This window comes from Crocodylus porosus, unplaced genomic scaffold, assembly GCF_001723895.1.
Source record: "Crocodylus porosus isolate Cpor-Errol unplaced genomic scaffold, CroPor_comp1, whole genome shotgun sequence".
Lineage (NCBI taxonomy): Eukaryota > Metazoa > Chordata > Crocodylia > Crocodylidae > Crocodylus > Crocodylus porosus.
Window position 1 is genome coordinate 42,340,074 of NW_017728906.1, and position 27,999 is coordinate 42,368,072.

Here is a 27,999-nt window from a genome sequence, read left to right on the forward strand (position 1 = left end):
TTATAGTAAAGGGGTGGGGAGGGGAGTTGGTTATCTTTAGCTTTCTTAAGGCCAGAGGAAAATAAAGTAGTTTATATTGTATAAGAAATATAATAAGAACATGCGTCATCTTCCTCACTTACCTGCCTTAACCCTATCTTCTAGAAGGAGATAAATGTAATTAAATTTAAAAGTTAATTTCGGCTATTATAAATTATATTTCTTAGTATAACACTCATTCAAGTACAGTGAGTACAGACGACCATTTTTGACTGGTAAAGGCCTGCTGCTGGTCCCACTGATTTCATTGCTGCAGGATTAGGCCTTCAGTCTTCCTGCCCAAAGGGCCAAGTGGTAGGCTCAAAAACATTTATAATTCAATAATGTCACACTGGACTGATAAAAACAAGGCCCCCTGTTAATTGTGACTTCTTACTGGCACTGTGTGATTCTTAAAAAAGTAGAATTTGGAGTTGGACAAAGACCCTCAAATCCATGCCACCCTATGATACACTTACAAATGCTTTCCACATTCTAATAGCTGAATGTCATTTCCTGGTCTGATAGGTTGTATTGTTGGGAAATGTTTCCTGATAGTTCATTATTTCTCTTTCTTCATTTTATCTTCCATTTTACCACTGTAAAAAATTCTCATCCCTTAGTGTTTGCACCAGTGAGGGTGTGTGGCATGAGAAAGGGAGGAGGAGGTGTGAGGGACAAAAGGAAGTCAAAAGGAGTCAGGCACCAATGAGATGGGGGCAGAGGGGAACAGGCAAGTGATACAGGTTGGTAAGTAGAATTGATGGAAACGGGAAACAGAAAATAATAAGCAGGTGGAAGTGAAAAAGTGAGGGAAAGAAATAGGTTGCTTCTCAGAGGAAGAAAGAAGAGAGAGCGGATGTCTTTTTACTGTCCATGCAGTGCTCCAGAGGCCAGTCCTGAGAAGCCATTCCCACCCTCTTACTTCCCCGTGTACCACATGGTGAAAAAATGTCGTGTGTTCCTCATCAGAGTGGTACCAGGTATGCTCAGTGTTGGTCTGAAGAGCACACTGGAGGCTGAGATCCTGGGCATGTGCCAAAGAGCAATAACTAAATACTTTTTGGCAAATGGAGCCTGTGCAGTAAGAGTGAGTGGCTGGGGCTTACTTCTTGGTGTTATCATTGGGATTGCTTCAGAGGTGGGTGAAGCACACCCAGAGACTCAGAGACAGTATTATCAGCTGCAAATGTTTAACAATCATGAGATTTTTAAGAAGAATAATTTTTGGCTTTGCTTTATTTACCAGCTGATATGAGATTCTTTAGGGGTCACATTTTCAAGCTCCCTCCTGTCCCTACCACTGTGAGCTAGAAGTTTAGTTTTTAAAAATGAAGCCAGAAATTCTGCTATAATCACACACACGAGCTGGAATATAAGAAAAATACCCACATAACATTATTGCGAAAGGCTGGTGGTAACATTGCAAGAGTTGGCAATGCCAAGTTAGGGAGCAAATGTAGTAAAGCTGGGGCATTCACCAAGTTGTGGGTTCAACAATGCATGGAGAGAGAAGAACAAGAGAGGACTGGTGAAAGGCGATATCTTACCAAGTAAACAGTGGGGAAGGGCTGGGCTTAGGAGTAGGAGAAGGCAACGGGATCGGTTAGTGCAGGAGGAGGGCTGGAATATTGCTATTCTTGGCTTATTCTTGTGAGGCTTGCAGAAAACAGGTATACTAGAAAATGAGGTCTTTAGCTTTAGCCCTTGCCTGCACCCTGCAACAGGACTTTTGATCAAGCTTGTAAAGAGCTGGTGACTCTGAATACGAGTTAACCATGGCAACTAAACATGCATCATTGTTGTCTGAGGCTTTAGCTGGTATGTGCGTATCTCCCCATGGCCAGTTTGTAACACCATTATTTCACTTTTTCACCAAATATGTATAACCAGTTTGGTTTTTCTCTCAGGTTGCTTGTATGGCTCTCTTGTATGGCAGTGTGTGCCTTGCAGAAGCATTATAGGATAGTTGCTTGCGGTTGCCCTGAAAGTACTGATGTGAGCATGGTTAGGCTGTATGGACACAATCCAACTGTATGTGGTTTGGGATTGAGGGCAGCCACAATGCTCCTTGGTGGCCATGTGACTCCTGCCCCACTCCAGCTCCTTGGGGTGCCCTCCCTTTTCTACCTCACCTGCCACACCTTGAGGTATCTTACAATATATAGGGAAACTGCCCCAGCATCCCAGAGTAAACCTCAGTTCCTCCTCTGTCTATTATTTCACGTGCTCGGCTGGCACCAGTCTTACTCCTCTGGCCCTAGGTTGCGGCCTTCCTGGCTCTGTCTGTGCCTTAGGGCACAGCTGCCTTAGGGATGATAATTGTGGCCTCCATCCTTCCCTATAGTCAGAGAGAACCACCTTGCAGATATGATTTGGTATCACTTTGGGTGTCCCTTCAACACAACTCTCGGCCCCCTCAGGCCTCAAACCTTTGTTGAGGCTTCAGCTTTTCTGGCTTTGGTCCTGTTTCTCTGGTTGTGCCCCCTTAGCCCAGGTCCACTGCCTTGGACCTCAGCTTCTAGACCCCAGCCTTGCCTTGTCCTTTTCAGGCTCTGGGCCTTTGCCCTCTTCTTGCCCTTCTATGACTCCAGACCTGTGGCCCTGGACCTGCCCTTCTCGGGATGCTCAGCTCCCTGGAGTCACTGATCCAAGCAAGGCTGCTGTCTTGCTTCTCAGCCCCCTGGGATCCCTGACCCTTGCAGGGCTAGATGCTGGGTGCCTTTCAGGCACCCCTGTGGCCTCTATACCACCCCTACAGCCACTCTGGTCCCCCAGTTCAACTAAAAATCTCCCCCACTCTGGGTCAATTTCACATGACAAGCTGTACTTCCCCCTTAGCTGTCTCCATCTAGCTCTCTCTGGTAGAGCCTGTTTCCTGCAGCATGTAGGGTCAGCCCACCTGCTTTCCCTTAGGCCCTGGGCTTATATACCTCTAAACCCCATCCCTTCTAGTCATGTGGCTTTCCAGCCTCACACAGGGGTTTCTCCCCTTTGCCTGATGGCAAGCCTATATTCCTCTGCTGCAGCCCTGCTGCACTCTCTGCTTAAAATGACAAGAGCCTCTGGCTCCCTGTCACACCAACCCAGTTAATTGTATATGGGTCAGATGAGCATGTTGAACTGATTATAATATTTCAAGAGGGATGTGACCCAAAAAACAATCTTCTAGGGACTGGAAAAACAAATGTAGTAGATCTCAACTTAATGTGTTCATTGAAAATGAGATTGCGATGTGACTTGATTGCTGTAGGTTAGTACTTAACAAGGCTTAACAAGGTCCAGTGGCTGGAAGTTAAAGTTAGATAAATTCTACCTTGAAACAAGATAAAATTTGATGTGAGGGTACTAAAATGCATTGAAAGAAGGTACAACATGCTCCTTGCTGTGAGGATAACTGTATGCTGGAATGGAATGGTTTGAGGCAGATGTAATGGGGTCAGTGTTGGTTGAAGTCTTTAAAATTAGATCTGATCTTTGAAAAATATATATGTTGCAATACCATTTCTGGGAGAAATTGTGCAGGTTGCATGTGAGGGAGGTTAGGCTGGATGTCTGTGGTGGTTCTGTCTGACCACAGAATCTGTGATTCTGCATCTCCCAGATGCATAACAGTACAGCTGGGTGCCAGGGCAGCAGCAACTTCCAGTTGCTGCTGTGCTGCTGGCATGATGCTATGGTTGCAGTGGCAACATCTCTTTTCTGCCTGTCTCCACCTTAGTTATACTACTGGCATCTCCTGGTCATCACTTTCCCTTTCACAGACTTTTGGAGAAACAGGATTGCCTGCATTGTCCTCAAGATGCTCATAACACTTGTTGTTCTGTGTTATGACAAGATCTTATATGCAGGGCTTTAGTCAGTCACTTGGAGTCCAGATTCTTTTTTTCCCCTGACAATTGGTTAGATGCATCTTTTCCCCCTTCACCTGAATCTTCAGAGACAGGTCACTAAATGGAGTGGACCATGGCTCTGACAATTTTCTTTCTTTAGAGGCCTGGCTGACATGCCTTCCTCACATGCTCAGGATCAGACTGCTCACCAGATTTAGGGTCAGGAGGGAACTTTTTTCACAGGTTAGACTGACAGGGCACCTTGATGGTGTCACACCTTCTTATGCTGAGGGCTAAGGTGTCCTCTCCAGGATGACCTGGACATTGAATCCATTCTCTGTCAGTGCAGGGCCTCAGACTCACAGTTACGCTCTGCTCTCTGCATGTGGTGGCATAATTAGTCTAACTAAAGTCTTTAGGCTTTGATATAGTTTAACTACTTAAATCATAGTGGCCTTTGGTATACATGTAGTCAGATTAAATATCCAGTGGTCCTTTTGGTCCTTGCACATTTTAAAGCTATGACAGGCACATCTGGATCTGCAATACAGTGAGGTCCTTTGTTAGGTTCCTGAGGAACCCACATGCGCAACCCTACTGCTTGGGTCTTAGTATGCAAATCACTCACTCTTTTGATACATATAAAGGGAAGACTCTGTAGGCTATTTGAAACAGCAACTATCAATAGCAATACTAATAAGTAAATATGCAATAAAGTGCATATTAGATCAGTTGACCTTCCCCAATCAAATTCCTAGTTTAAAAAAGGGAATAATTTTCCACCGTCTCTTTAAATCACTAATTACATTAAAGGGTTGGAAAGGGACCTCATTGATCATCTAGTCCAACCCCCTGCACAAATACAGGACAGGCTATTCTTATATTATCACTGACCAATGCCTATTAAACATGCCATGAGAAATAACTTCATGTAAAGAATAAAGCCAAAGCCATCTTTCAGCCTTTGTGACATCTCAGCTAGGAAATTCCACTCTTCAGTTTTTATAACATCCCAACTTAGGAGCTTCACATTTTGTGCTTCCTGTCTCAAACAATATGTGATGTCATTGTTTTATTTAGTTTTGCCATGGTTAGCCCGTTCTTGGGCAAATTGAATCTATTGCTTTATTTATTTTTGCCATGGTTAGCCCGTTCTTGGGCAAATTGCATCTATTTCTCCCAATTATTTCTGTAGAACTGTATTGGCAGGGGATATAAGTGAAGCAGCCAGATAGCTGATCGATTCCATGTATAATAGACAGAGCCTGTAGGACTGTGGTGAGCTTATCCCAGAGTTTGTTATAATGCAGTTCTGGCAGATTACGGTGACAGTTTTTGTTCCACTGAATCCTTCTCCTGTCCTTTGTGCATCCCCATTGCCAAAGGGGCAATTTCTGATCTTTTCAGAAGGCACCTGGGAGATAACTGATGACCAAAAGGGAAACAAAGAGGGGATATAATGCTCTAGGTTGTTAAATAAATATTAAAAGATTGATAGTCTTTCAACATGGCTGATGAATTTATTTAAGTTCCTTGTAGGAGACTTTCCATTTACTGGTTGCCACAAAAGTATACACAACTCACTATAGCAACAGCATCAATATAAAGCACACATGCTGCCACCTAGGATACAACTATCTTAAAGGTAACCCAGTCACCAGTATGAATCTGTGCAAGAATACATATGAAAAATGAGTGCACATTCTCGGGTCACATTGCTAGACGTGCTTATGTATTAGGGTGACCTGAGGCCTTTTTTGTCTCCACATGTATATTTAGGAATTGCTGAGAAAAAAGTTTCATGTGTCTAAACTAATGAAATGTAAGAAGCATTACATACATGAACCATGACCTCAAATAACTCACAAATTGTAGGAGAAATCCTGATGCCCATGCTCATTTTGTATTCATTTCTTATTCAGGGAAACCCCAGTTGAGTTTAATTGGAGTTTTCTTTAAGTAAAGGTTTCAGAATGGATTTGCTTTTGTTTATGTATTCAGGAATAATTTAATTCACCACTGAAATGCAGTTGTAACCCATTGTTAGAGGATATGAACCTGTTACAGCTGTTAGTAAGGGGCTCGAGATATGATCATGCAAAGATTTATCCATGTGGTTAACTTTAGGCACAAACGGAGTAGGTCGAAAGTGGGTGCGGTGGTACAGTTGCACCTGGCTTTTGATCCCTACTCCACCCAAACTTCAAAACCAACTGCCTGGTAGTGGTACCAGTATTTCAATTCAAGCAGCAGCAAGGGATTCAGTTGAATTCATGGCTCATTACAATCTACCTGATTTCTTCTAAACTCTTAATTCCACTGATGTTTATGATCCTCTGTTTTTTTTTCATGGTCTTGATGTCTCACTAATCAAAATATCCCTTGTTCTGTAATTCTGGTGTCTGTTAGCTGCTCCTGATTATTTAGCTCCTGTTTCACAGCCCTACAGTCTGCCTTTAATTCTAGCTAAAGATATTAACACCAGTGTGGAAACATAAACTCAAGAGAACATCAACTCAGGTGTGGAAATAATGTTCTTTGAAGCACTGCACTGTCCATATGCTCAGAAAAGCTAATTTTTGTGTTATAAATCTGAAAGAGATGTAGATTTAATTCTAATGACAACAGAAATAAAGAAACAACATATTTTGATTATTTTTGCCTAGTTTGTTTTGTTTTTAAATATAACATATGATATAACAAATTAATACAGCCAATGAACTTGTATTTGTTTTTGCTTTAATCTTTAACTGAATAATATAGCCATAGGCCCCTAGCATATTAATAGAGCTTCTAGTTTCTTTTTACCCAGAGAAAAATTGGTGTTGTTTTATATGTAATGATATACCACACCATCTGCACCTCCCTTTTCAAAATTTTAGATCCACCCATGGGCATAAAGTTGAGGATATACAGAAGTCTTTTCAAAATGGGAGCATTAGTCCTTTAACATAAGGTACAGAAGATCAGGTTTAGCTACAGAAGTCTGTAGTGATGAATAAAGTGACAGTTGTTTCATAGCCAGCTCTGGAATACTGCAGCTGCTTAGACTGCTTAGAAGGGTGCAGCAACACTACACAACTATTTAGGACAGTTAGAAGAACACTAAATGCAACTGAAGCTACACTACATACTGTATTTACATTTGCAGGTTGCAATTACCTACGATTGAATTTTTTCCCAACATACTTCATGAAACACTTTTTATTTATTCAGAGTGCTGCAGAACGTAAATGTTCATTAAGTTAGCACCTATCATATAAAGGGCTAGTTGAAAAATTCTCATCAAATCTGGTTTTTGATCAAAAACTGAGTTTTTTAAACAATTAAACCATTCATAAAAATTGTCTTCCCTCTCTGGGGAATTTTGGTCTTTCATTTTTAAAAATGAAGCATAAGTGTAATATTTTATACCTGGAAACTATGCTTCCATGTGTCATGAGCGTTGGAGCTCAGCTGGTCCTTGTCTTTATTCTGTTCTATTGTTGGGGCTTCCAACCCAGACAACATTTCATGCTGAACTGCCTCCCTTCTCCTAAACAAGACACTGGGATGCACCCTAGCAGGTTTGGTGTGTTGAGGAGAATGGCTTTTTGAGGTGCTCAAAGATGTATGGCACCATTTCCTAATCAAAATATTTTGTTTTTTTGGTGACATCTTTTGGTATTCAAATTTCCACAGAAAATTGAATGTTCCAGAGAAAATTTGAATACTTAAAAAAAAATGTAAATCCAAATTTTCCAGGGATTTTTTTTTTCTTACCACCTGAAAGAACAGCAGTTAAGTGCCCTCGGCACTGTGCCAAAGCTTTTGCATTGTGCTGACTCACAAGTGAGCCATCTCACTCGCTGCCAGAACCCTAAACTTGCTTTGCTTCAGAGACTTGACAAGGGGATTGTCCAGGGACATATTGCTGCAGGTTTTTGGCTGAGATTGTAAATGTGCACAAATGAGCAAATTCACAGTTATGGTATCCATAGAAACTATGTCTGGCTCTTTTGTGCCTGTGTAGTAGTAGTTGGCATAACTGCAGTGTATCGTTGCTTATGCATTAGCATGTTACCTATGCTTGGGAACCATGACTTTGACTTTTCAGGTGCTCATCTAACATCTCAATTATAACACTTCATTAGTGAGGGTTTTTGTGTCATTTGTTTGATGTATAAAAATGAAAAGTATTCTGTGATTGCCTGTTGGTGTCATCTCTGCATTGTAAGGCCGTGGGTCTGTTTTTCTCTAGAATTTACATTCCAGATTGATACCTTCAAAAGAAGGGGGTTCTGATTCTTAGATTTACCCCTTCATGCCCATCCTGGTGCTATGTTTTCCTAGTCCTATTTTAGCTCTAATCTTGCCACCAACCATTTGTGTGATGCTGGGTCATCACAAAATAAGTGACACAATACAAGAAGCCAATTAAGGCAACTTAGATTCCTATGAAAAGGGTTTTTTACCTGTGTAGTTATCTTTAATCATTTCAGTTTCAAGCTACAGAATTTACTATGGCAGTAATTTACAGGTGTGAATGGTAATGCCACTTTAGCTTTGCAGGATAATAACACAACTGGATCTAAAATGAATGTGGAGCTACAATGAACTGTGTGAGAGATGGTTCCTGTCCATGTCTGACATTAAGGTGCAAGGTGGGATTTGCGCTCCAAAGAATAGACAAAGACTGAAGCAGTAGTTATTGTACTTTCTTTATTCTGTGATGACTATGTTGGATGACTCCTGCTGTATACTGGGAGGCTCAGCCATGGAGATGCAGGTGTTCCTTGGGGAAAGTGTTAACGAGACTGCACAGCTGAAATACCCACTGGATTTTATTTGTTTTGTAGCCAGTTGTTATCACCCATTTGCAAAGGAGAAAAGCAGAGGAAATTTTCCTTTATTCCAAAAGTCTGGATGTGATAACAGTTGAATTTTAGTAGCCTGAAAACAAAGCAGTAAGAAGAGGGATACAGAGGTTTGCTGGGACAATGATCAGGATTGTTATTATTTCTGTTTTCATTCTCTGGACAGCCACGGGGCAGGGGAAAGGCAATGGCTTTACAGGTGAGTAAGATGCACGGATCAGAGAACTGTTGTTTCCATGTGGGATAATTTAGTATATAAATGAGAGGTCTCTATTCTGAATGACAAAGTAATAGTTACTGCTTTCTAGAAGTATGCTTCTGTCTCAGCAACTCTCAGTGGATTTAGGAATCCACTATTGATATTTAAAACAAAACAAAAATACCTGCTCTCTCAGAAGTGAGAGAGGCTGTAGCTGTACTCAGCAAGGTACACACTTTGATAGGGGGAAAAACCCCTTTCATATATCATTTTGGAAGAATTTATATAAATTTGAATTTATATAAATGTCATTGAATATGTACAAATTAAAGCTAGTAACCCCTAGAGATTTATAAGATGGGAAGGGTAAGATTGTAGGTGGCACATTTTAAATTTGGATCTTTGATATTAGTTGGGGGTAAAAATAATTCGACCAAATACCTGGGCATTCAGTGCTAATTTACATTCTAATCTACATTCTTAATTTTCTGGACTAATTTATTTAGACTTGAACAGCTTATAAGTACTGGTTGGACTTTAGTTCCTGTACACTTTTTGCAATAACCCTGTCAAAAACTGCATTTTTAAAAAAGGCCCTACAGAATATGGGAATGGCAAAATGACAAGAGGTTGTCTTGAGCTGTTTAAGGTACTTTAGATAGGTGATCCTGGAAAAATAAACCTTTCATCCACATCATCTAGGAGATTCATCCTAGATAACATCCAAGAAAGAAGGGTCCTTGTCTGGTTTAAACCCATTTGGACTGAGGTGATAATTGTTCTTGCACATTTCAGTCTAAGATAGTGATTCTGCTGTGAGACCAGTTGATCTTGTGATGTTTACACAGTTTGGGATCAAAATTCTGTTCTTTTTACGTAAACTTCATGGCTGTCATATTTCTGTACTAAATTCAATTCCTAGATTTTATGAAAGTCTTTATATTGAACATTGCTAGAAATTCTGAGTTGGTTTAGCTTGCTTTGAAGTGTTTAGATTGTTATGCTATTTTTAATTTATTGCTTTAGCTCTTTATTGAATATGTATTTATATACTTCCCTGGTTTCATTGTACTGTTTTATTCAGGTTTTTACCACACTTGCCATTTTGTTCATATAGAGCACTATTGTGGTGGAATTTGGGGGCATGAAGAGCAACCCTTCCTTAGAGTTGTGCACAAGCCCAATTTAATTTTACACTGGAATATTGCAATGATCTAATATCATTGAATTGTAGAGGAGTACGTCTGCTCAGAACCTCTGTGGGTCATCTGGTTCAACGGTATTCAACCTTTTTTGCCCAGTGGGACAGATCAGCAGTGCCTGGTCCACCTGTAGGCTGGATCTGGCTAGTGGTCCTGATCTAACACCCTGGGGTGGGTATGGTAGGGGCCCATCTGGTTACACAGAGTGGGGCAGAGGGTAGCAGGGGGGGATGGGGGAGGTTGACAAGGCCCCAGCCTAGCCCCTTGATAGCTTCTTCAAGCCTCCTTCCCCCACCTCTTGACCCTGGGGGCAGTGGTGGGGGGCCTGGTCCAGTGTTGACCCACTGTGTGGGGCTTGGCATTTGAGAATTTGGCAGCAGGGGAGATGGACATATTAACTGCCATCGTTCCCCCACTGCCAAATTTCCTAACCCATTGGAGGCCCCATAGGGCAGATACCATGGCTCCATGGGCCACATTTGGCTTGTGTTGAGAGAGCACACCTGATCTAGCTCAACCCCCTACCCAAGGCAGGATCATCCCTATCCAAACCATTCCATACAAATCCATAATTTAAACTGTTAGTAAAACTACACAGTCAATACTAACACAACATAAGACAATGCCCTAACCTGCTACAAGTAGGGGGATCACAGCAGCTAATGTCTTGCTTTTGTAAAAGGTTGTTAACATATGCCTCAGGAGATCCCAGGAGAAGGGCCACATCCTCCACTACAGAAACCCTCACCATCCATACCAATCTGATCAGGGAGTAAAATTCCTTCCTGACTGCATCTATCAAAGATTATGCTCTTTTGTTCTGGTAGGTCAAAATGTATCTATTTATGTGACCAATGCATCGCTGTGGAGGCCTCACAACACACCTGTGTAATATCATTGTACCTTCTTTATAGGTGAACTGAGTTAGAGAGTAAGATTATCAGAGAGGTCAAATAAGGGACGTAGTCACGTAAGTCCAGAATTGTGATCCTGAGATGCTGTGCACAGCTCTTGCCTAACCTTGGAGGCAGCTACACTCCACAAGCATTTCACTTCCTAACTTTAAAATTCCTGCGATGCTTAGAGCTGTGCATTCATGCATTCCCAGGACAGCCCTGGACTGAACAGGGCTGACGAGTTTGGTACCCAGCTCCTCCTCCTTAAGCCTGAATGGGATCCTGAAAAAATGACTTTCTCTGCCCAAATCCTCAGAGTTTTGGTTGGGTACCTGCTTGCATGGTGTGTTTCCTGCACACAAACAAGACCAGGCTCTCTACACAGTACAGTAGTAGTTACCACTTTCCTTTAAAACATAGCTAGAAAAACAGCTGGCACCCATCATGTATAACAGCCTAATGCTTAGAGGATACAGCCCGTGTCTGAAAAAAGGGATACCTAGTTCTAGACACTTACCTTCAAAAGATCTGAGCCCACGTCTCCCGCAGAAGTCCCTGAACCACAGGGCTTTAGCTCTCTTGATGAACCTTCCACTGGACTAAAAATAATTCAACACTTACTATGTAAGAGAGTGCAATAGCATCTGCAAGGAGTGTGACTTTGTAGCCTCACATTTATGGCACATACTGAGAGGTGGGCTGGGAAGGAGGAAGAATCCTGTGCTCTGGTCCCTGCTCCCCAGATTAATGTCTGTATTTGAAATAAAGCAGACAAAAGATGGAAACAGTCCCAGGATTCTTTCCCACCAGCAAATGAGTGCCCTAAACTATGATCCTTCTCACTGGCCCCGTGTATGATGAGTCTTTTGATGGCTGTCTGATCAGCATGCAAATTGTTCTGCATAAATTCCCCAGCACAGTAGAAGGAGCCTGGGGACCTAATACAAGATTCTGGATTTGACTGTGCGGACCAGGTGCCTTGAAGTTAGGCACTGTGTTGTCTAGCTTGGCGATGCTTAAGTGAATTGCTCATAGACACACAGGAGGAACTGTCTTGAGGCCCAGCCCAGTCCTTTATTCACAAGAGCATCCATCCTTTCTCTTGTCTTATCACAATGCTTTTCCTCAATTGATGGACATAATTGTCCCCAGTTTGTAGATGGAGGGAAAACGTATGGGGACTTACCAAAAGCAAAATGGGAGATTAATGCCAATAACAGGAAAAGAACTCATGTGTCTTAACTCCCAGTTCAGTGCCTTATCTCGTCTAGACAATAGAGTGCTCAAGGCAGAACCTGGAGGTGGGTACAAAAATGACTTCATGGTAGATTCACACTGGGCTCATGTAACAGCTCAGCCTTAGTCAGCTAAGCAACCTAGAGTAACCTCAGAATTGTTCTAAGTTACAGCAGATACAGTGGCCCTCAGGGACTGAAAAGGCAGCTGGGGAAGGCTTAAGCATGGCAGCTTAAGGTACACCCAAGGTACTGACACCTACATCTCAGAAAGGTTGACTGAAGGCCAGTTAGAAATCTAATTCAAATATGGTTTTCTTATCAGTTTTCTAAGCAAGTTACCAGGAATAAAGAAGGTCCTTTGTACTGCTCAGAGACTTCGACTGTCAAGATGGACCTCATTTAATTCTTCCATCTGAAGGCAGTATTATTAACTGCAGTGTACTGCAGCATACTGTCAGCACTTTGTCTTAGACTCTCTGTATGATGAATGTATTTTCCTGTTTGAATAATTTTGTCAGTCATGTTTAAATTATGGCTGCTAAGTTTGTTTAAATGAAGAGAAAATGTTTCTTGAATGTTCTCAATGATTTTTTCACCTCGACAATTCAAATTTTAACTTCTCTGTTGTCACGTTCAAAGGAGAATCATATATCTGTGGGCAGATCTTCTGCTAGAGGCAGTCTGGGTCTCCCCACTGAATTTGCAGGGGTTACACTGACTACGATCAAGTCATTCTTTAAAAAGGTGACCACCCAAATTTCAGTGACATATCTATAAGGTTAGAATGATAGAATCACTGAGTGGGAAGGGACCTAGACAGATCATCTAGTCTGACCCCTTGGCAGGGTTTGCAGATAACATGGAGCTGGTGGGGGGAGGTGTGGCAGTGGCTGCATGCAAGCTTTCCCCCACTCCACCTCTGCGTCCAGCAGGTGGAATGGGGTGGGGTGGGGTGGCGGCTGCATGCAGAGCAGCAGCAGCGCAGGGTGGTGGATGGCAGTGAAAACCGCCATGTGTGAGTGTCCCACCCTCCACCCCCCATGTCCAGCCAGCCAGCTGGCTGGAAACTCCAGTTAATGGAGTATTCTGGTTGGTTAAGTACTGGACAGTGAGAGATTTTACTGTATTTACATTCTCACTGACATCCTGCCACGCTTTTAGCTTCTCTCATTCCTTGGAGTCTCAGACCAGCGGAGACTTCCTATGCCTCAAGAAGGGTGACTGGGCCTGAAAGCTTGCTAGGAACTTTTTTTCTGGCTTCTTGGTCTAATAAAAAATATTACATCTACTCAAAGAACCTTGCCTACAAATTAGCATTGCACTCTTCCTGAGGGCCACTCTGATCCCTTTCCCCAATCTGATCTGATGCCCTGCTTTCTGCTCCCTGTTCCTATCTGCTGCTGTTCTGCCTCCCTATCCCCTCCCTAATCTGCTGCATGCCACACATGGAGCCTGCCCAGGCTGCTGTGGTGCTTTTACTGCAGGTTACCTACTAACAGTTGGTTTTTATTTTTTTTTTACATTGAATCAAGTTACACTTTTCTTCTCTCCTTTGGTTCATTTATATTGAAAATGTTTTGACTGTATGCTTTTATTGTTCATCATATTAGCTCTGTTTTCTCTCTTTGACTGACCACACCTCCCAAGAACTCTAAAAGATGAAAGTCTTACTTCCCCTCTATTAATTTTAGAGTCTGTTATATCTTTTGCTGTGTCTGAATTTCAGCTAGCATAGACATGTTTATCTTTTCCCATAGTATTTCCATATGGGAGCAGTGACAGCTGCCCTATCCCAATTTTATAAAATATCTAGAAGAAATTATATTATGTTATGTACAATTCAGTGACATTCTGGGCTATTTATTTTTTTAATGCTTCCTCCGTTGATACTTTTTGTTTTGATAATTGAGATTTTTAGACATGTAAATCATTTCAGTTTAAAATCAAAGGAAATATATTAACGTATTTCCTTGTAACTGAAACAAGTCTGCTGAAAATACTCTGGATAATAATTTCTGTCCTTACCAAGGCTGTAATCCTTCCAGCATTCTTAAGTGTCATAACTTTGCACATTACTAGCTCAAAAGAGTTCATGTACATTAAGCATCTACATGAGGCTTTTCAGGACTGGGATCTAAAATGTATCATCTTGTATAAACTGACCTGTAATACCTGATATTTTCTTCATATCTCATCTCATAACAGACTATATCCAAACATCACCTCTAAGCCAAAACTCTTCTCTCTCAAGTTACCTATTCCTCCAATTGCCAGCAATATTTTGGACTGTATTGTTACGGAAAGCTTATGACAACCTTTAATCTTCCTTCATTTGGGTCCCTCTCCCCCTGCACTACATTTGCAGCTCCCAACTTGCGTGTATTCTAGCTCACCACTGAAGCTTTCTGTTCATGGCAATGATGATTTTGCCAGGGCCTCAGCAGCAGTGAACTGAAGCTTAATTTAGCATGTGCCTTCATGAAGCTCAGTTCCTCCAGCTGATTTAAAGTCTAGAAAGATACCAAGTCAGATTTCTGGCCTTTGTGTAAGCTTACATAGTTTCATTGAGGTGAGTGGAGCTCTGCCAATTTAGAGCAGCTGAGGGCTTGATCTGTAGTATTTACCCTGATTATCTATTAAAAATGTAGAATGGTGAAGCAGAAGCTCCGATAACACATTCCTCGAGGAATCCTTGTTGGATACCTGAATGTACTTTCTAAATGTTGTGTAATTACTATACTTAGATCTTGTGTAGTCTGTCAAAAGCTACTGTGAAGGCATTTAAAATAAGACTGGATGAAGTTCACAGGAGAATACTGCATTGACAGCAGGTGACTAAAAAACATTATGCTTATCTCATCCTCGATTTCCTTGTCTGTAATCATTGCAAATACTCTGTCTTTTCCCTCAGAGAATCCTGGAAGTTGCAAGTCCATTAACTCATGTGTACATTTAAGACTATTTTTGTTAGTTTTTATTATGAGTCTGTTCCAAGCAAGTTGCCATTTTTTGCCCCAGAGCCCAAAACTATCTGGTCTATCTGGAATTGATCACAATCTGCATTTCTTTTACTGACCAAACTGACTGATGCTATTAAGTGACGTTAACAAATATTATCAACTTCCTCCTGCCTGTTCCAGTAATAGTCCTTCTCCTATTAGCCTTTCTGATAACCATTCATCTTTTCTGGTTCTTTTATCCTATATCTTAATCAAGTTTTGTATCTAGACACTGAAGAAACTCATTTTGCGATACTAGAAGCTAACACTAATGCTTTTTTCCCCCCATTGTTTCTAGATAAAGGTCTTTCCCTGCTAGGCTATCATCTATGCAACTATAGTGTGACCAAAAATGTCTTTAAAATGGTTGCCTATCAAAAGTCATATGAGAAAAACACCTTATGTGGAGGATGGATTCCATGGATGGTTTGTCCCAAAACTTACCACAAAACTAAGTATCGTACTATTGAAGTCCCTGAGACTGTGAATTTTACAGATTGCTGTGAAGGTTACGAGCAAGTTGGACTCTACTGCACTTTATGTAAGTATTAGTCAGATCAGCTGCTTAAATCAATAGTCCTTTTGATGGGTGATTCACTGTAGATGGTGACTCAAGAAGCTAAGTTTTTGTAAGTTTATGTCTGTCTGTTGAAGGCAGTGAGTTTGCAGAAGTCAGTGGTACATCTAGCCCAAAATGTCTCTTGTGGATTGAAAAGGCAAGTTTTATAATGCATTCTTATACTTCAATTTATGTAACAGATTCAGTGGACAAGCAACATTCTAAATGAGTTTGAATAATGCATTACCTTGTCATTCTTACAGCTGATCTTTGCATGGCAGGATTAAGGCACTTTTGGAAGATAGCATAGAGTCTACTGTATAGTCACTGTATGTAGTCTGGAGATGACTTCGTTTTCCAAGCTTATTGTTAAGTGCTGCCAAGAATGCAACAGCTTCATTTAATAAGGTTTACTATTAACATAATCTTCAGTTTGGCACCATGCTAATGACAGCCAGCCACACAAATTTTACTTTGGACTTTTGCGATTTAATCATTACTTCCCAATTTCATATTGCAACTACATCTGCTCTAATTTTCTCATGACTCTTTTTACTTTGCATATTTACTCCATTACTCCCAGGTTTGCTTGAAAAGTTGGGAAATGTAGGTCTAACTTCTGAGTTTGTAGTAAAACTCCAAAATGGGAAAGACCTTGCTGCCACTGCTGTTGTGGTAAACATTTTGTTTAGGGCTGCTTTTGGTACAAAAGGTGGGATGGACACTTAGGGTCAGATTCCATTCCACCTGGTAGGCACATAAGTGGATTGAGGTGCCTACATCTATTTTGCCCTACTTGAAAAACTGTGGGGGCATCTACACAAGATGCTTACTGTGGAGTTGCCTAATTAGCTCCATAGTAAAGTGTCTACACCTACACGTGCGGCACTATTAGGCAAGAGTAAACTAACTAACTCTGCCATAGATTAACACTGCCTGATACTAGTAACTATAATAGAGGAGTTATTTAATCTGCTACAATGCATGTGTTGATGGTGACCAGGGCTGGATGGGGTATGAGTGCTAGCCCCACACTGGAGCACCCTTGTGCACCAGCCAGCCTCTCTGCTGCATGTTGAGCAAGGGTGGAACAGTCCTGGACTGGCAAGCTGACTCCCACATCCCCCTGCCAGCCGGGGCAGAGCAGCTGTGGTCCTGTGTACATGTGTAAACACTGTCTGGGAGCAATAAACTCCAGTGAGAACTGTGCTGGATGTTATTGCATTGCATTAATATTGAAATGTAAATGTGCCCTGTTAGTACAAAAAATGGATGGGCTCCCTTCCTCCTCCTTCTTGTTGCTTTTCTGTGATTTAATTCTGAGGGTAAGATGACAATGTATATATGAAAGTAGGTGCATTAATGGATTTTCAGGAACTTGAACAGAGTGAAATAGAATCACACTTAGTCCCCATGCCCACTTAGGTTCCCAGTAAGTGGAATACAATCTGGCCCTTACTCTGAGTATTTTGGTTAATCTTTAATTAAGAATGGCCTTAAGTACACTGAAATAAGCCACTTAGGTGTCCACCATGCTTAACATTTTCATAAAGGATGATTCAGGTTATTCTGGTGCAACTTTCTTTTGTAGATAAGCCCTTATACTCCAAAGGCACTTACACACATTTAAAAATCCAAGCACTCTTTGTCATCTATTACTTATTAAATAACTCTTTAGAAATGGAAGATTTCCATTGGATTGACTGGAACATAAGAAAGGTCTCTATCTTTATCTTATGTCTTCCTTAAAACCATCTGCTAGGAAAAAACAAAACATAGTTAGAAATAATTCCTGCCCTGGTTTTATTGATCCATTCAACTCATGTTGGCTGACACACAGTGTAAATCAATGCAGAATTGGGCCCACATAAGCCAATATTTCCACAAAGTATCTTCAAGCTGTCAGAAAATTGCTATCAATTATACAACATTTCTGGGAGGAAGGCAGATGGAAAACTACTATGGATCAAATCCTTCTCAAGATTTGCTTCTAGGGAGATGCCTGTTCAAATAACTGGAGCTGGGGAGTGGGAAGGGAGCTGTTTATTTATCTTACACAAATTAAGAACATTCATTATTTTTACAGAGTAACTAGTGATTTTTTTGGATACCTCGGTTTTGGTGTTCCTGACTTTAACTACAGTTATGATCGTAATTTTCAAAGCGTAGGTGCTCAGGCCTTAGTCTAGCATCGTCACACCACTAATGTATTCACCTTTCTGGATGTGTTTGTCAATGGTATGTCATAATTATTTTAGATGATTTTCCTTTGAAGAAAATTACCTTTCAGTCATAAATGGATTTGTATAGTTTGCAGGTGATTTCTGGTTTTGGATTATTCAGGCACCTTATTTTGCTTCTCAAAGTATTAGTCATAACTTCTATGAATGGTAATGCACTGTCTAGACACAATCTTAAATAAATGATGAAAGGAGGAAATTAGAACTATTGGAATTACTGCACTACACGCCATTAAAGTATTTGTGTTTTCTTTCTGGTGTTATCCATAGTGACCTTTTCTGTGTTGGAATAAGAGCAGAATGATCTGTATAGTCTTTGTGCATGCCTTCCTGCTAATTTTTCCACCTTACCTTTTCAGAAACAATAATTTACCTTTGCATCTGTGCTTTTTCTGTTTCTTTGTTTATCATTTGGGGAGCCAGCATAAGCATGTTACTGCTATAATTTCTACAGTAGCTCCTTCTAGTATTAATCCTAGTATTATGATAATAGCATGCCTAACCACCCACACATACCTTAAAAGAACAATATTAATGTTGTAAAGTCAAGCATTTTAAAGTTAGGAAGGGCCAGAATTAAGGTATTGTGTACATATGAGTTTAGATGCAGTCTTTATTTACACAGTCATGTACAATCTTTCTCACAAGGCTTTCCTAGTTCAGTGCACAGAATGGACAGTGCTAACATGAGTTAGGCATTCTATATTTTGTTCTACCCACGTTGTTCGGTGTGTGAGTCCATGTTTCTGCAGACAGTATGATTATTTCTCAATGAACTTTTCTATACTCCTGTCATTAAAGTATATGAGAGTTTCATAAACATTAATTAATATATTTACGAAAATTGTGTATGGCAAAAGGTGGTACTATCCCAATTTAACAGATGAGGAAACTGAAGTACAGAGAGATTACAGTCACAAGAATTCACAGATTGTAGGAGCTCAGTTTGAAACAGCTGAGACCTGTTTTTTTTTCTGAGTAATTAATTTTTTTATGGCATTGTATGTTCCAAAGCACAGCTTTCAATAGGTGCATGGAGACGAAGCTGGGATTTACTTCACCCTAAATTGAAGTGGGTAGGTTTTTAAAAACACCACTTCAGTTTGGGGCAAAATAAACCCCTGTGTCATGTACACCCATGACTTACCTGCCTCTCTGGAGGTGGGAAGGGGAGGGTGAGCTTTCCAGGGACTGCTGCTTTGAGGGCGCAGCAGTCCCTGGGCTGCGGGGGTGGGGGCTGGTGCTTCACTCCGCGGCAGTGACCCCCACTGGCAGCTCCTGCCTGCAGGTACCCGGCTCAGTTTCACTGTAGTAGTCAGTACTGTTGCAAGTCAGGTACCAAGAAACTGAGTGTGCAAATGGCAATTACCTTTGAAAAGTGTGGTTGAAGTCACTTTTCCGGCATTGTACAGCAAATCTTTCTAGCAGGAAAAGATGGGATCCAATTCTCTAGGGTGGTATTTAGCTGCTTTGACCATGAGACATCATGCTTTCTCTTCCTGCAGTTCCTTGCTTCATTTGTTACATACCTTCCAACTTCCTCAACAAAGCAAGCAGGAGACCTGCTGACAATAGTCTCCTTCACTAGATAACTATAGTTTATGCCCAGAATGGGGAAAAATATGTTCATATGCAATTAAAGCCTGCATCACAGCCCAGCCAGTCTGAATACACTAATCTAGTTTGTCTCTCTACCTCTTATCCACACAGTGGCTCCACAACTTGTGTCCCCTAACTCCCAATCACAGTTTTCCCCTCTTTCTACACTTCTGCCCCCTGGTAGTTTGTTACTGTCTTCTCCCTCTAGTTATACCAGTTTTGGGTCGTGTTTCTTCTGCATTGACTTTGGGCACCTTCTTCCTCTATGCTATCTGGGTGCTGGCAGGGAGGTCGCAAAGAGCACAGCATTCCAGGCTCCCAGCTTCCAGTCCTAGTTCCTGGACTTGGCGTAGCTCCGAACCAGGGGCAGATCTGGGGGGGGAGGGGCAGTGGTACGAATGTACCCCACTTTTAGTTGGCCGTACTGCAGAAGCAGCAGCTGGGGACTTTTTTTTAACTCCCCAAAGCAAGTAAGAACCTCCTCTCCCTTCTCCTCCATGATCAGTGGCACACCCCCTCCTCTCGCCTTCCTTCCCCTCCACTTCAGCCATGGTGTCAAGGAAGCAGGCGGGGGAAGTTCCAGATCTGCTCCTCCCCACTTTAGCCAGGCTCAGGCAGGGATAGCAGCAGCAGTAGGCAGGTTTCTTCTCTCTGCCTGGCCCCCTCTAGTGCTCCCTGCCAGCTCAGGAGCAAGCCCATCAGTGTCTCTAGCCAAACCTGGCTCCATATACAGTCCATCTGGAGGAGGGCAGGAGTAGCTCCGGAGCCCACCCCCACCCCAGACCAACTAGGGACAAAGGCAGCAGCACTGGGAAGGGCAGGGAGGTGGGGGGAAGGCAGTGGGAGAGGGGAAGGGAGGGGAGGGAATGTATAGGAGGAGGAAGAGGGAGAGAAGATTTTTTTACCTGTTTGAGGGCCTTAAAATCCTTTGCTACTTCTTCTATGGCACAGTTTGCCACCCTGGTATGGGGAGTGGGGTGGGAGCAGGGGGTACATCCACCCCGGCAGCATGGGTCGCTGCTCCCATGACCCCCTTTCTGAAATCCTGTATCCACCCATGCCTGGAATAGACAGTTTCAGAGAAAGTCCTATACTGCAGCATGCTCTGTGAGGATGGACACTTCAGAGATTTTAGCTGCTAAAATCTATACAGTTTCTACTAAGCACGTTTGAACAGAGATATTTTAAGGGCTTATAACTGGCTACATTCAGTAGATTTTTCAGCGGAATGACAAAAGGTGCATACCTGGCATAAAAGCCATCCCACTGCCACATTTCAGCTCCCTGTTTTGAAGCACAGGGGCACCAGAGCTTTACAAAGAGAAGGTCCAGACTATTTGATTGTGAGCTGAAACATTGTAGCTAACACTTTCCTTCTAGGAGAATGTGGCCCAAGGCAAAAGCCTGGTATGGAAAATTTCAGTCCAAGCAAATTAGTTTTTCTAAAATTATAAGCAACTGAAGACAGAGTTTTATACTGAGGAAATGTCAGATAATCTTGATAATAGTCAGTGCCCCCAGCCTCTCCTATATACCACTCTATTAGTTCACTTGTCTGTCACTTTGGCAATTGCAGTACTTCGGTCCTCTGCCAGGCCATGCCCTAAACAGTCTCATGGAAGAGGTGCAAAGGGAAATCTCGGTGAAAGCTGGGCATTCTTGATCTAGCTACTAGAGGTTATTGTTGAGTTAATTGTGTCCCTTAGCATCTACCTCCCAGGAGATTCTTCCTGAGCCTACTGCCTAACTGGAAATTGTGGCTGCCATACCCAATAACCTTGTAGCTGAGTTCTTGGTTGCCAGGCAATGGGTTCCTCATTTCTTGTTCTCTAACTTCATACACAGAATGAAGGAAAAAGGATTATGCTTTATTCTTCTGACAGAAGGTGTTTGTTGGTTTGCTCCTCAGTGCTATGGCTGCCTGGCAGATGGCTTAGTTCTGGGTGACTGTTGTCATGATAATTGAAGCAGAGGGAATAAATTGACTTTAGAAGTGCCTCTGATATGATCAGATAGAAATGTGATGTGAATCTGTCTTTGTTGCTGTGCTGATGTAAACACGATGTTCTTTAGATTCTAGATTAATGGCTAGTATGGCTCTCAGCCAGGACTCAATTGAGTTCCCAGCGCGCCCGCTGTTTTCTGAGATTGCATGTGAGACATTAATTGTTTGTGCCACAGTTACACATGCTATAAAAAGAGCTGGGTAAAAAAGCTGTATTGAACATCAAACCCAGTTAAACAGAGTTTGGGATCCAGGTTTTGATGCACTTATAAATTCGACTCTTGTTCACAGAAAGTTAATTAGTGAAAGTAAATTTGAAATTGTCTGTACAATTGGCAATGTTTGTATCACAGCAGCACATACAAGCCCCAGCTGATACTGGGGGGCCTATTGTGCTGGTCTGTGGTCAAACACCTAGTAAGAGACAGTCCCTACATCAAAGAACTTGCAATTCAGACAGATAAGATTGGAAAAGTTGAGAGAAAAGCCACAGTTTTACACAAGGGGGCTGACAAGAGTGATTAAGTGACTTGCCCAAGGTCAGCCTGTGGAAGAGCTGGAAGCTGGAGCTGAGTCCCAGTACAGTGCCTTAAACATAATATCTGTCAGGGAGCAGGAAGCTGGGGTTCACCATTGAGATTCACCTTTGTTGAAGGTTAACTTCCAACTGAATTTTCAGGGTTTGTTTTCCTTCTGGCCTCAATGGAACAAATTGCAGAAATGAAGCCCCCAAATCCTTTGCACAATAAACCTTAGAGGCTGCGAATAGCTCTGCTTGAACACACATTTTATGCCTACAAAGAGCAAAATTGAGTTAAGAAAAACTTTTCTGAGATATTTTGGACCACAAACTTCAGTTTGCATGCCCGTTATTTAGACTGCAGGTGCAATTGAACATTCAAATGTTTCTTTAGGAGTCTAAATAGATGATTTCTCTATGGAATTACCATGACTGTTGTGTGTCCAGTTGCAGAAACTGTACTGCAAACTATGCATGTATAACTTTCTTGTGTGGTGGACACAGCGGGGATTGCACAGGCAGTTCCAGAGCTAAAAGCAAGATCCTGCTATAGCTTGAGGCAAAAAAACAAAGCTGTAATAGACTTGTGTCCTCTAGGCATTAGCATGTCTGTGTGCTAGGAATACACAGTTGCTAGCAGATTACATATGCTTACTTTAAATCTTGATGGATAAAGATCATTTGACTGTGTAAGTATGTTTAGCTGGGGCACAAAGTCTCAACTTTAATATTGCCATCCACTTTGCAGAAACATCAGATTTACTTTTAATCAGCACTCTGGGAAATTGAAATTAGCAGTGCCTCTTGAATTCTGTGGAGACTGGGTTGTGATAAGTGCATTTTTTCACACATTGAACATCTTTGGTTCCAGTCACAGGAATCGCTTTAATTTTCCTCCTTGCTGATGTTAATTGTGCAGTTAGTAGACTGGAACTTTGTGATATTAAAATATATTGGGGATAAAATTTATAGAAAAGCCAAGGGAGGTCTGTCTAAACACACTGTGTGAAAGGGTTATATTTGTGCTATATTTGATGGATATATTGAAGGAAAGTTCATAGGAACATGATCTGTATTGCACAATAAACTTTTGGTCTTTCACAGATTGAGAATAACTAGTGAAATGTCCAATAATGGAAAATCTCTTATTGGTATGCTGCCAGGAAAGTTGTTTAAATTTTATTTAGGAAGTGGTAATGCTTTTCCTTAGCTACTGTCTGTGTTGGGTAGTCTCTTTCAGGATAACATCCTCACAGAACTCCTTGAAATCAAATGGAGGCTGTCAGATTAAAAATCATGAGTTTAAATCTGCTCTCCCTTTCTTCATCTGTGTAGAGTGAGTGTGACTGAGAGTGCTGTTTACCCTTTTAAAAAACCCAACACATTTATATCCTTGTGTAATATGATAATTTAAGATTTCTGAAAGTGCTATGGGGCAAACCTCAACATTCTCTTTTTTTTTTCTCTTTCAAATGGAGCTGGTCAAAATATAGGAAAATTACTTCTGGACAATTTAAAATGTATTGCTGTTTTGCAGAGCTTGAAAATGTGTCCCTCTTTTATATCTTGAAATAAAAATGTACTTATGGAGACCGCACTTATCAAGTTAAATTTTCAATAAGAATATCATAAACATCATAAAAAATGCATCATGTCAGCAATTTTGTAAGGAAGAACTGATTGTAAGTTAGTATTTTCATCCCATAACATCACAACACCTCATTTAGGAGCAGGTGTCTGCCATAAACTGAATATCACAGTGTTAGGGGAAACAAAAATCACAGACATTTTAATCTCTCTTTCTTCCTCTCTCTTTCTTTTTAAAATAGCCCTAAATAGATCCAGTGAATTTGCCTCAAGGCCTGGTATTTGTCCAAAGGAAGATATGGAAACATCAAATTATTCATGCACATTTGACACCGACTGTCCAGGACTTAAAAAATGCTGCAACTCATCCATAGGAGCAGGCTGTGTTACTCCTTTACCAGGTGGTATGTTACCTACACATTCTAGCTCCTACCTTCACCCAAAGAAATAAGCCATAATTTTTTCTGCTGAAGATGAATAGAGCAACTGTTAATACGTCCTTTCACAGCATCTGATGAAGTGAACTTAAGTTCACAAAACCTTGTGCTCACTATATATCTTATTTAGTTAATTGACAAGATGCATATCTACCCTGCCTTCTGCTTGATTTCAGACAAACATGAGTAACTACCCCCATCTTTATAAAATAAAAGATTAATCAATTCAAGGATGATCAGTTTTAGTAGTTGGCCTTGTGAGTCCCTTGCTACAAGCTTTTAGGCTATAGTATACCTTTTTAGTACACCTTTACCCTAAAATCCTTCTCCTTGTTTGAGGCACAGACCACTGCAGTTTCTAAGAACTTTGCTATTTGCCCTGAATAAGACCCAAATTATTTGTTGTTTTAAATGTGTTCAGTTACAGAGAGGAACCTAAGAAAATATTGGTTTAATGCATCAGTCCTTGTGAAAATGGATTTTAACGAATTACACAGAATAGATCCAAGACTTTTGAATCATTCACGCCTTCTGCATGCCCTGGTATGTACTAATACAAAAGTTCTTATGTTTCTCATATGATATCATTGATGCTCAAATACCAGGATAAACTAGACATGCCAAAATGAAAGAGAGCTTGTGGTCCTTTGTGCTGATCAGGACCTTATTATGCAGCTGTTCCACTGTGCCCTTCTAAGATACAGAAAGTAGGGGAATTGTGCAATATATTCCAAGCAGGTGAATGCAAGATTCATTCTTGATTATTTCAATTTTACATTTATCTCAATTTGACATTTATCAAGACTTTGGCTAAAGAAATCATATACTTGAAGTTATCATCTTTTTTCTATTCCAGTTATGCTTTGCCTGCATCTAAGCCCTGGCTAAGTCTTGTCTTCAAAACACACAATTTAGTTGAGATTTGTAGAGTTCCAGAGTATGGATATTTTTAAATTTGGAGTCTTGGGGTGCTTGTGCATGTGATGTTTGTCCCAACGTACACATGACAAAAATGTCGTTTGTGTGACTTAATGGCATCACATTACAAGCGTGCCAGTTTTGAGGGGTTTAGGTGAGTTTGTAACATTGTTGCAATGTTACAAATTGCAACAATGCAGCTGTCAGCTTGCTTCCTGGCTGTGGGAGAGGCAGACAGGTTCCATAGAAAAAAGGGATTTGGCCCTTCACCGTCCCTGCTGACAAGGGGCCTGATACCTTTTTTTTTTGGTCAGAGCTGGAACCTGACTGCAGCCCAGGGGTGATCTGCAGGTCACCGTCCCTGCTGACAAGGGGCCTGATACTTTTTTTTTTTGGTGGAGCCTGCCCACCTCTCCCAGAGCCAGGGGGCGAGCTGCCAGCAGGACGAGCAGCCCCTGAACTGCAGGGGGCCCCAGTCCTTCCCTCCACGGTGGCCGCATCCCCCGGGGCCACCCGGGTAGGCTTCTAGTAGGCCAAGTGCTGCCCCAGCTTGGAGGCAGCACCCGACCTGATCCAACTGTTCCCCAAGCCTGCCTGCTTGAAGCCCACTGGGCACTGCTTCCCGGGTGGGCTAGGGGCAGAGTTAGATCATGCCAGGTGCTGTCTCCTACCTGAGACAGCACCCAGCCTGCTAGCAGCCTGCTTGGGTGGTCCTGGGGAGGAAGGACTGGGGCCCACCTACAGCTCAGGGGCTGATAGGCCTGCTGACAGATCACCCCTGGGCTGCAGTCAGGTTCCAGCTCTGACCAAAAAAAAACAAGGATCCAGCTTCTTGCCATAATGTGACAGAAAAATTTGAAGTGGGTTTCAATTAAAAACCCATTATTTCAATTTAGGAGGCATAGAATAAAGCCCTGAGGATGAAATCCCCATCAAGTGTACAAGTGCCCTGAGTCAAAACCCATTCTAGAGACAAGTTCCAACTGTGAGACTGGGACCTAGATAGAAGATGGATTCTGAATCTCTAAAAGTTTGACTGCTTCAATCCATGACTGTCTTTAGGTCATAGATAATTAATTTTCATTACTACAACAGCTAGTAGTGCTCTGCAAAACAATGAGCTCTGTCACATGCGTGGATGAGGAATGACAATGGTAACTCTGTGTGTAGCGTTATCGGGTCATTAGAACCGTGTAGTATGAAGCTAGCTACGAGTGTTTTGACTACAAGTGGCAGGAAGTGCTCTAATCAACCAAGTAAAACAAAGCTGGGACAAATATGTATATGAAATGCTATCATTGTTGCTCCTTTTCTGATTAAATTAGAATGACTGCACATAGAAAGAATCAACTACTAACAAACATCCAAGTGAGCTAGCGTTCAAAAAAAGCTGGTCTCTCTAGAGTGTGACATTTTCAAACTTTAAAGTATTTCTACAATAAATATTCTCACCCTATTGAAGAAACAATCATCCCAAACTCAGATCAGACTTTTTAGGAGATTCCCAAAAAGTAAAATTAGTTATTTCTCTCCATTAATTTTAATTTCTATACTGCCCTCTGCCAGGTTCCATCTGAGACCTAAAGGATAAGTAATGAAATACAAGACAACCTCTTCTCTTGATGTTGTCTTCTGGGTGCAGGCAGAGGCACTGAATAGTAGAAATCTCAGAGGAAAACCTGTTCTACTAAGATTTTCAGCCCAGTTTCTAGACTCAAGGGATATGTCCACACATGCAAGCATGTGCTCTTGCAGCAGCTCAAGTAGAAGTGGTACAAATTTGAGCCGAGGCTTTTTGCCTCAGTGCACGTGCTCAGACATGCACTTTGTTGTGGAGCAAATTGTGCCACTTGGGGCAAAATAACCCTGCCTGGCTCCTTCCGGGTCTGTAGCCAGGAGGACGTAGAGCCCGGGGCCAGGATCTGTGCTGTCCCCTGCAGTACAGAAAGCTGCCCTGGCAAGTAGCTCAGGGCTACTCACTCTCAGGAGCTTCTGGAGCCCAGCCAACTGGTACCTGGGGACACTATCCTTTATGCCAGTTGGACTACTGATGCAGTCCTGAGAGTTCCCTGCACCCTTTACCCACTGCAGGGGTCTGGCAGTGGGGGCTGCTGCCTGGCTATGACCTGCTGTGCACCTGCCAGATCCGGATGGGGACTGCATGGCTAGTAGAGACATCTGCCTTTCTGGGCCAGCTGCCAGTGGGCTGTGGCAGCAGAGTTGGCCTCTGTGCAGCACTACTGCCATGTGTGCCCCCTGCCCAGCCATCTGGGCAGCTATCACCTGGAAGATGTTCTTAGTGTGGTGGCCTGCTTTGAACTGTCAGATCATGTTCTCCTGGCCCCATTTGTCCAGGAGATCAGCCACAGCCAGCTGGGTCCAAGGTGCCAGCTCTGAGCAGGCAAGGCCCTGCCACTGGCCTCCCTAGCAGGAATTCTGGTTTTCCCTATTAGAAAACAAAAATCCCTGATAAACAAAATCCCCAAGTCACTCTGTAAAATACCCCAAAATCCAAGTTCCTCCACAATTAAAACAAAACACCACTATAAAGAGAGAGAGTGAAACAGAGACAGTGATCAGTTTTATTGATATAACTACAGTGTTAAAGTAATGTGGAAGCCTGTCAGTGTCTCTATCATAATAATAAAGTACTTTAAATACATGTTTCGTGAATACATGAATATATATTTTGCTGCCCTCCCACAGGGACCACAGCCCCCACACAGGGGTTACAGCCCCCCAACAGAGGCGAAACAGCCCCTGCAAGGGCTACCACTCCCTCCCGCAAGGCCTACATGCCCCGACCCATCTCCCTGGTTGCTGCCCCACCTGGCCCCATCCCTTGCCAGCTGCTGCAGCCCCCCGATGGTTGCCTTACCCAGACCCACCCCCC

General features: G+C 42.0%; 1 protein-coding gene across 1 annotated transcript in view; it reads left to right on the plus strand.

Annotated features, from left to right (window-relative positions):
* The first annotated feature begins 1,796 nt into the window (after window positions 1-1,796).
* The window catches only part of UMODL1 (uromodulin like 1), an 81,598-nt gene continuing 55,395 nt past the window's right edge, over window positions 1,797-27,999 (plus strand). Inside the window, exons 1-4 of the mRNA XM_019557113.1 lie at window positions 1,797-1,839; window positions 15,540-15,782; window positions 23,994-24,155; window positions 24,610-24,731. Coding sequence (XP_019412658.1) covers window positions 1,797-1,839; window positions 15,540-15,782; window positions 23,994-24,155; window positions 24,610-24,731 — 570 coding nt within the window. The remainder of the gene's footprint in view (window positions 1,840-15,539; window positions 15,783-23,993; window positions 24,156-24,609; window positions 24,732-27,999) is intronic.